At 47.8% G+C, this 9,161-nt stretch overlaps 1 protein-coding gene across 2 annotated transcripts in view; it reads left to right on the top strand.

Moving 5' to 3' along the window:
* TBCEL (tubulin folding cofactor E like) overlaps positions 1 to 8,506 on the top strand; it is a 233,275-nt gene extending 224,769 nt beyond the window's left edge. For both annotated transcript variants that reach the window (XM_086956794.1, XM_086956793.1), the window contains exon 8: positions 6,656 to 8,506. In XM_086956794.1, coding sequence (XP_086812920.1) covers positions 6,656 to 6,974 — 319 coding nt within the window. In that variant the 3' untranslated portion in view covers positions 6,975 to 8,506. The remainder of the gene's footprint in view (positions 1 to 6,655) is intronic.
* Positions 8,507 to 9,161: the final 655 nt, after the last annotated feature.

Here is a 9,161-nt window from a genome sequence, read left to right on the forward strand (position 1 = left end):
GCATTCAGTAGCGTTTTGCTGTCCTCAGCTTTTGGGATACCATCTTGCCTGCTTGGTGGATCTCCTGTGTCTGCTGGTCTTGATGGGATGATGTTGATGCAGTTGGCAGTCTGAGTTTAGGTTTTTAACAGCTTGGTCCAGGTTTGATGCAGTGTTGGAGCATGATGTGCTGAGGACATCGGCCCATCGGCTCTCTGATTCTTTGCTCCAGCTGCGGTGGGAATGCTGGGTGGCTAAGCGATAGAGGTGTGGTTGCTGGAGATGTTGAAGTGTATGATGGAGTGGTCGGTCCAGCTGAGTTTGGGGACGTGGCTGTACTTGACCCTGTTTCTGGAGGTGAAGATGCCAGTGGTTGCAGCTCATCTGCGGAGATCAAGGGTGCCAGTCCTCCCCTATCTCGATGACTGGCTGTAAAGTCAGGCTTGCTTAGGCAGTTATCTCCCACCTCCAGACTATGGCGGACCTCCTGTGCTCGCTAGGGTTCACTATCTCTGTGATGAAGTCACACCTGACCCCTTCTCAGATGGTCTGTTTCATTGGAGCTGTTCTGAATATAGTGGGGTTTCGGGCTTATCCTCCCGAGTAGCGAGTCCAGGATAGTCAACCTAGGATATCCTGGTTTCATGTGAAACTACCTCTGAGGCTGCTTGGGCCTCATGGCCTCCTACATCCTACTTGTGACACATGCCCGCTGCTGTATGCAGCCTCCGCAATAGGACTTGAATTTCGAGTGGGCGCAGCATATGGGGAATCTCTCAGACATAGTTCAGACCTCGGAGGGCATTGCAGAAAATCTGCAGTGGGGGCTAACGATCCGCAATTGGGTCGGCGGCAGACCCCTCTGTCTTCCCCAGCCAGACCTGACAGTAGTGACAGATGCATCCCTCCAGGGCTAGTACGCCTACCTGGGAGAGGTGGTTATCAGAGGCCTCTGGTCTCTGGCAGAATCCGGGCTCCACATCAACCTGTTGGAGCAACGGGCGATCCAATGCATTGAAAAGCTTTCCACCATCCATCAAGGGGAGGCTAGTGCAGATGTTCACAGACAACACCACCGCCATGTGGTACTGCAATAAGCAGGGCGAGGTGGGTTTGTGGATAGAACCTTGGTTAGATCTGTTCCCCACCAACAAGAACACACAATGTCTGCACTTTTCGCGCTGGAGTTTCTAAGGCGGCTTTTCGTCTTGAATAGAACTCCGGCCTCATGTGCGCCTTTCTGCCAGTACCTGCCCAGAGTTTTCAAGAAGATCAGGAACGACCGAGCCCAAGTCACCCTTGTGTTCCGGATTGGGCCCAGAGAGTTTGGTATCCCGATCTCTTGAGCATGGCCGTTGAACTCTGATCAGGATGTCCCTTCTGTAGGATCTTCTTTTGCAGCAGCAAGGGAAGGTTTTCAACCCGAACCTGTCAACGCTCCACCTTTATGTGTTGAGATTGACAGCTTTCGACCTTCTGCCTGAAGTCTGTAATGTCATCTTTGCAGCCAGGTGTGCCATCACCAAGACGGTATATACCTCCCGTTGGGGCTAGTTTGTGGCATGATGTGCAAAAAAACAGGTTGACAACCTCCCTCCCCCTTTCTGCCACTCTTTCTCAGGTCCTTCTGTTTATTCTCTCTTGCCCATCCGTGCTCTTCTTTGGGCACCTTAAAATGCTGTCTTTCTGTCTTCTCAGCATTTTTAAGGTTGCCTTATCAGCCATCCCTTTTCAAGCCCCCTCTTGTACTCAGGTTTCCGAAAAGTCTCCACCATTTGTTCCCTTCTTCACCCTTCATCACGTTTCAGTGGGACCTAAATTTAGTTCTGACTTTCCTGATGTACGCTCCTTTCGAGCCGCTCTACAACTGTCCTTTGAGGCTTTTATCCATCTAGACGGTCTTTCTAGTGGCAATAACATCTGCCCGGAGGGTCAGTGTGCTCCAGGCTTTGTCATCTAAGCCCCGTACCTCAAAATCTTCCATGTGATGCTAGTCCTTTGCACTAGAGCTTCCTTCCTACCGAAGGTGGTCACTTCCTATCACCAGTCCATCACCCTGCCTAGCTTTTATGCTCCATCTCATCCCTTTAAAGATGGAGGAGTGACTTCAACAGCCGGACCCAAAAGGTGCATTGTCGGTGTACCTTGACTGCACAAGAGAGTTCCAGGTGAATGAACAGCTCTTCATTGGGTATGTTAGAGCCCAGAACGGGAAGGCGGTACAGTACTGACCATCAACCGAAGGATCGTACTTTGTATCAAAATCTGCTACGCTTTGAGCAAAAAGCAACCCTCTGAGGGCTTGCATGCTCATTTTTCAGAGCCAAGGCTGCGACTACTGTATTAGCACACCGTTTTCTGGTTCTGAATATCTGCCAGGAAGCAACATGGGCATCTCTACACATGTTGACGAAGCACTACTGCCTCTACAGTCTGGTTCATAGGGATGGACACTTTGCCCTTCCGGTCCTCCAGGACTTTTTACTGTGAAATTGTTTCGCAGACCCACCTCTGGGGAGGTATTGCTTGGAATCTATTCTAAGATAAGGAATCTGTGGCTGGAAGTCTATTATCAGATGAACAAGTTACTTGCCTTCAGTAATGCCTTATCTGATTGAGACTCTTATCTAGCAGCAGATTCCCTAACGACCCACCTAACCTCCCCTCTTTGTGAATACATTTCTAGGGATGGGGCTGTTCCTCTTTCAGGCCTTTGTTTTCCACACCAGTGGTCAGTGTTCTTCGTGGCTCCGCACTCCTGGCATGGAAAGTCTTGAGAGGAAACTGACTTCTGTCTGCTGGGGTGGTGCCTATTTAGGCACTGCATGCATCACTTCCAGCGTGGATGAGTACGCCTGTCGGAGACAAACTAAGCCACCTACCGACGTGCAGGGACACTGCTCACAAAAACTTTCCGGATCCAGTCTGACACCAGGGGATATTTCTAAGGTAAGGTATCTGCGGCTAGATAGTCTCTACCAGATATGGTGTTAACCGAAGGTAAGTAACTTGTTTGTTGAAGAAGCTACCACTATTTATAAAAGTCATATGTTGGTCTTAAATGCTACTGCCTACCAACAATATGTCAGTCTGCAGCAGAACTACACGACTGAGATCACAAAATATATAGACCTCCGAGATTTCAATCTGGTTTTAAAAACTATGACAGAACAAGGCTGGCAAATGGACATTATTTTTTGTTTAGCACACTGAACTCATGCATTGTATGGCAGCCCAAGTAGTGCTCTACAAAAGATTACAAAAACTTAGTTGTCAGTTGTTGGACTTGGCCCTTCTGGCAGGTTCACCCCTGAACTTTTTGCTTATTCAGGTGAATTGATGGTAGTGATTTTTGGTTTCTGCGCACTTTACCACTGTGTCCCAGGGTAAAGTGCGTGCGTGTTGTGAGGTTGGCCTGCCCTCCCATAGGAATGCATGGGGAATGTATGTGTCCATGTTAGTTCCTGATGCGTGGGGAGTGCAGGTGCGAGTTTGGTATGTGCGGACTCGTGTGATTAAATGCTGCACAATGATGTATGCGGCGTGATTGTGTCTAGTGTGGAAGTGCCACTTCTAGAAGTTGGCATGTTTGTGTAATTTGTGTCTGGCGTGTGATTGGCTGGTGAGCCTGGCTCCAGGAGTCTGGATGGGTCTGCCCCGATGGTGAGTGGAGAGATTAGCATGCTGATGTGAGGGAGGGGTGCACCTGGGACCTGAATAGGGCTGGGCTTTCCCCACACAATGCTGGCTCCGCCCCCTGTGGTGCGACTGATGACCCTAGCCTGGCCAGTGAATGGAAAGGGTGGCTGAGCACAACAAAGTGCTCCAAAACCAGCTGCAACTGGTTTGCCCCCACCCTGCACCCTGAGACAAAGGGAAAGGGTGTATAAAAGAGGGGCTGTGACCCCATGAAAATGTTCTCTTCCTGATCCAAGCTGAGGTGGGCCTGCTGCTGCTGCTCGGCGCCTTAAGGACCACCACTGGGGATTGCCTCCCTGCCTAGGAGGACCCTGTGAGCTGGCCCTGGGCCCAGCCTTGTCCCCCACACCTCCTGGAGAACTCTTGCTGGAGTATGGGGCATCCTGGCGCTGGGGAGCGCTTTGCCCCTACTTCTTGGTTCCTGCAGCGCCGGGGAGCGCTGGATTTGTCCCCCCAGGAGCGCTGATTTAATGGCCACTTGTCCCTGTTTGTTCTAGGGGAAAGCAGGAGCCCATCCTGCATTTTGGCCGCCGTGGGAGCCGTCTTCGCGGCTGCCCCTGCCGCATATTTTGCCCTTGTCTATGGCGCGGTAACCTAACCCGCTCATTGCCGTGATTTTGCGGTGTTTATAGGTCCCTGGCAGGTGCCCACCCCGCCAGGAACCTTGTGCCAATTCCAGAGGGAGCCTACCCCTCAAAATCACCGCCGCCGGCCCGGAGAGCGATTAGGAGGCGCTGTCCCGCCTCCATACCCCGGGGCCGTGCTGCAATTGGTTACCGCAGCGACCCGGAAGTGCTTGGCCCTGAACCGGAAGCCGACGGTAGCCCACCCCGCGCTCCGGTGTAAAAGAAGGTTGCCGCCGCTTGGAGCTTCCGAGGTTTCCCACAGAGACGCTGCAGCCCCCGTGGTCGAGGGGGGGCCGAGGCGCATTGTCGGCGCTGGTCCCCACTGCCGGATAACCCCGCCGGCAGCCTCCGCAGTGCAGGAAGAGAAGGAGGCCGAAAGGGAAGCATAGTCCCCAGAACCGCCCGGTGAGTCACAGAAGGCTGGTAGGGGCTCCACGAGGGTAACAGAGGGGCCTGTCCCAACCTGGCTCCTGTTCCGAGCGGGCCCGCCATTGCTGGCCGTTCCAACCTCAGGGGGCATTCCTGATTGAGCCTTGAGAGGCTCGGGGGCATTTGGTTACCTGGAGCCTGCGAGACTCGGGGGCATTTTGTTATTTAGAGCTCACGAGAGGCTCAGGGCACCTTTGTTTATTTCGAGTCCCCCATGAGGGACTCCAACGACCTGGGACATACTTATTTAGAGCCCACGAGAAGCTCCGTGGCCCAATTCAACTTTGAGTCCCCCGAGAGGGAGTCCAACGTCTTTGGGGGCATTTTGAATTGGTAGAGCGGGCTGCTCCCACCTTGCCCCACATTTTGTTCTTGAGCCCAGCGAGGCTCACGGGGCCACGAGTGTTTTGGGTCCAGAGCCCCGAGGCTCCAACGTGTTGGCCCCATTGTTTCCACAGCTGCCCAGCACTTAGTGGGCAGCTGCTCTGTTTTGGCCCCCTGACATTTGGGACACAGGGCGTCCTAGCCCCAGAGAGGTCAGTTGGCCTGGGGACAGTTTATGAGTTTAAGCCTATGTGATTTCTGCGCAATTGTTCTTTGCTGCACCTCTGAATGTGTTTTTATGCGTCATGTGCTTTTCCCTACACCACTGAATGTATGTTTATGCATCATGTGTTTATGCCCTACACCTCTGAATGTTGTGATGCATCATGTGTAATGTTCTTATACCTATACCCCTTAATGTATAGTGATACTTAGGTGGTTGTTCTTCCCAGTACAGGTGTTGCTAGTGAGGTCCTGGTTCCCTGCATGATATTTTCCTAAGCTGGTTAGGTTTGCGTAGGTGGTACTTACCTGTTACCAGTGATTACTGGTTGTGTGCTACATTTTCTATTTTATGCTAAAAGTGTTCTATGTTCTAAGTGTTACTTCTACAAAGTGCTAATTCTACCAAGTGCTAGTTTTAAAAGTGCCTATTCTTGACAGTGGTCCATGTGGCCCTGTCCCATGTACATAATCCCCCTGTAAATTCTGCCTGTGCCTGTTGGCACATTGTAAAGAATGGTTTTTATCTAAGGTGTTTGCTATAATACAAAGGCTATTTTTATATATAACCTTGTGTGGAGTTTCCTTTGTAGTGGGCCTTGGGTGTTGTTGCAGGGGGTGCGTGCGCAAACACTTCACCTACATTGCCTCCGGGATAAGCCTTATTGCTCGCGCCACGTTGCCCAGACGGTGGGCAGGGGTTATCTTTGGCGTGTAACTCCCTTGCCCTGACTAGAGTGGTGGTTTCTGTCGGGCTTTGGCGCAAGCCTCAGCCAACCGTAAATCCCATTTCTAACATCAGTCTTGTCCTGTTACCATCTACCTTTAGCGCAGCTTTAAGTTGGTCAACAGCCTATTGCCAAAGACTTGCATATAACCATCATCATCGTCTTCAAATCCTCTTTATTCGGTCAATCATGGCCATAAAAGACACATATCAACACAGTACACTTGAAACTGTTCATAGAATTAGTTAAACCGCATCATCATCATCATCCCCTGCAATATTACATAGCATAAAAATAATGCACCATTGTTTTCTTGGCTCGAATTGTAGCTTTAAGAAAAGCACTCACCCTAAAAAAGATAATTGGCTAAGTCAGTGATTGCAACTTTTGCAAGGCCTGTACGCGTCTACGGTACCCTAAAGTTTTCAATAGGGGGTTAAGGAAAAGTCTTTGCGAATAACTAAAATTGTTGCAAAAGAACATAAAATAGTGACTTGTTTATCCAATTACCAAACATTCTTCCCTAATTGGTAATTCCTGATGTTGTACATTTGAGTTAAAATACCTTTGAAATGTTTATTTTATTTTGAAGTATGCATCATTGTTTCAAACGCATATGAAATGGATTTTGTTCATACGTTTTTCTAGGTACCAGGAACTAGTGAAAAAGTATGGTAAACTTGCCCCACTGGCAGAGGTGAACCTCCGGCCCCAGAGCAAGGCCAAGGTTGAAGTGCACTTCGAAGAGAAGATGAAGGAAATGAGCATCCGCCTAGACCAGACTGTGGCAGACTTGAAAAAACAACTAAAACCGGTGGTGCAGTTATCCACTAACAACATGCGCTTGTACTACCTGGACCGTGAGGCGCCCTTCGGACCTGAGGAAATGAAGTTAAGCACAAGGGCCCTGCACTCCTACAGTATCCGCGACGGTGATAAGTTTTTCGTGGAGCCCAAGACGAAATGACCCTGCCAGCCCTAACACATACAGACTGACTTTTTAACAGGTTTTAGGTTTTGTTCTGGTTATTTTTATACACCGGTCTCTGCTTCTTGGCCAATGTGGTAACTTTGAGTGTCAAGAGGCACCGAAGAGAGCACGTTGCTTTTCTGAGTTCTTTGAAGTTGTTGATGCGTAGGTGTTGCTTCTTTCCCTCACCTCGCCACTGCTTTGTTATTCTTGTGAAATCGCATGAACAGAGTCTCTCTTGAGATCAAAGGGTGTAAAGAGAAATCCAGGGACTTGTGGAGAAATAGGCTGCTAAAACCTCTTTCTGACTCTTGCACGCTCGTTTAATTTTTGTCTGTCTTGCTGTTGTCTTTTACGTGTTTTTCCTTTAAATGCTTTCCCATCTTTCCGTGACTACTGTGTCAATCACGCTGTTCTGGTTTTCGTCTCTTTGATTTTTTTTCCTGATTTTCCCTTGATGTCTCCTTTCTATATTTTTGCCTTGTTTTGTGTTTTCGTTTGTTAATTGGATGTTGATCGTTAACAGCTAATTTCACTGTTTCCAATGCTATTAATTCCGTTCAAAGGTGAGCACATTTTAAGCATTTGGTGTGATGTTACAGAAGTTTGATTCAAAAGTTAGGTGATTGATTGAAGTTTGGGTGGGACCATTCGGCTCTTCTCCCACCTCGAAGATTCATTCTCTGGGACTGCAGGAGTGACTTTTCATGCGGAATTGTTTCCTTGGAGCTGTACGTTTTACTCCTTAGTGCAATGATCATCTGCAAAGAGTAATTTTACTGTGTCCCTTGCACACCATTGATGCAGAACTGTGATGAGCACACCCCCCTGCACATCATATACTTGGAAATGTAGTGTGCTGACTGATGCAGAGGACATGCCCAGAGGTCTCCGTGCTTGCCATGCACTCTGATCTAGCATAATTCTCTCTGCAAGAGACTTTGGGACAGGAGCTGTAATATTTTATTATTTATGTATAGCAGATGCTGAAATCTTTTATTAATTATTATTGTCTGAACAGAATATCTAAGTTGATTATTTACGGATTTATTGAGCTTTGTTAAATATCTTAATACTTACACTTTTTCCCCTCAATGTACAAGTCATTCATTATATTGCTATAGTATGTCACCTGTATACATACCAAAGCTTGTAGAACAGCCAGAAGGTAGATGATATATTCAAAGCACAGAATAGGAGGTTCCAGGACAGCGGTGTAACTAATGGGATGGGGTACTGAGCGTTGAAACAATGCTGAAATAGCTACAGTATGCTGAGCATAGGATAGGGGCAGTTAACAGTTGAATATTTAAGGCGTACTTGTACCATGCTGGCCATGGAAGGTGTGACTGCAAAGTGTAGTGATTAGCATGCTGAGCAGATAAGTTTGTCATGGAGAAATGGCAGGCATGGGAACTGAACTGTGAGTTTTGAGGAGAGAAAGTAATTGAGAAACGCCTTGTATTGTCTCTGAGAATTGAACTGCTATGGCCATAAAATAAAGCTGATAATTATTTATAGTTGGTAAACACTTGTTGGATACGATGGATAGTTTGTGTTCACGAGTCCTGTCCATCCAGTAATAACTCTTCATGCAAACAGAATGTCTTTTTAGTTTACCAATTATTTTACGGCGCTCATCTTTGTTTTCATCTCTTATTTAAGATGTAATTACCACGGGCATAAAAGGAGCAACATGGAAGCAAGCACAGAATTTGCTTACTTCTGTGCATCCTACACTGTGACTAGAACAATGATTTCTATGCCGTCGCTGTGATAGAATCCATTACATATTACAATTTGTGTCCCACTGATGTATTGAGAATCTTTATATGTACCTTCCACCTCATAGAATTATATCTGTGCCCGCAGTGTATTGAAATCATACTCATTACTCTCTGTAATTCAATCATACACAGTACCACTCACTGTAATTATATCAGAGAAAAGATCACACAGATATCGAAGAAGCTCAGGTACACCACATTGTCAGCAACATCTTAATAGCTACAGCTGCTGGGCAACTGGTGGCTTACAATCTTACAGATGTATGAGAAATCCATGAAGCCTTCCAGGTACACCACTCTGAAACCAAGGTAAGAGGCCTATATCGCAAAGAACCACCATTATTCACAGTCAACATGACAACAGATGATCCTTCTGCCTAGTAACCCAACGCTCCAC

This window comes from Lissotriton vulgaris, chromosome 2_1, assembly GCF_964263255.1.
Source record: "Lissotriton vulgaris chromosome 2_1, aLisVul1.2, whole genome shotgun sequence".
Classification (NCBI taxonomy): domain Eukaryota; kingdom Metazoa; phylum Chordata; class Amphibia; order Caudata; family Salamandridae; genus Lissotriton; species Lissotriton vulgaris.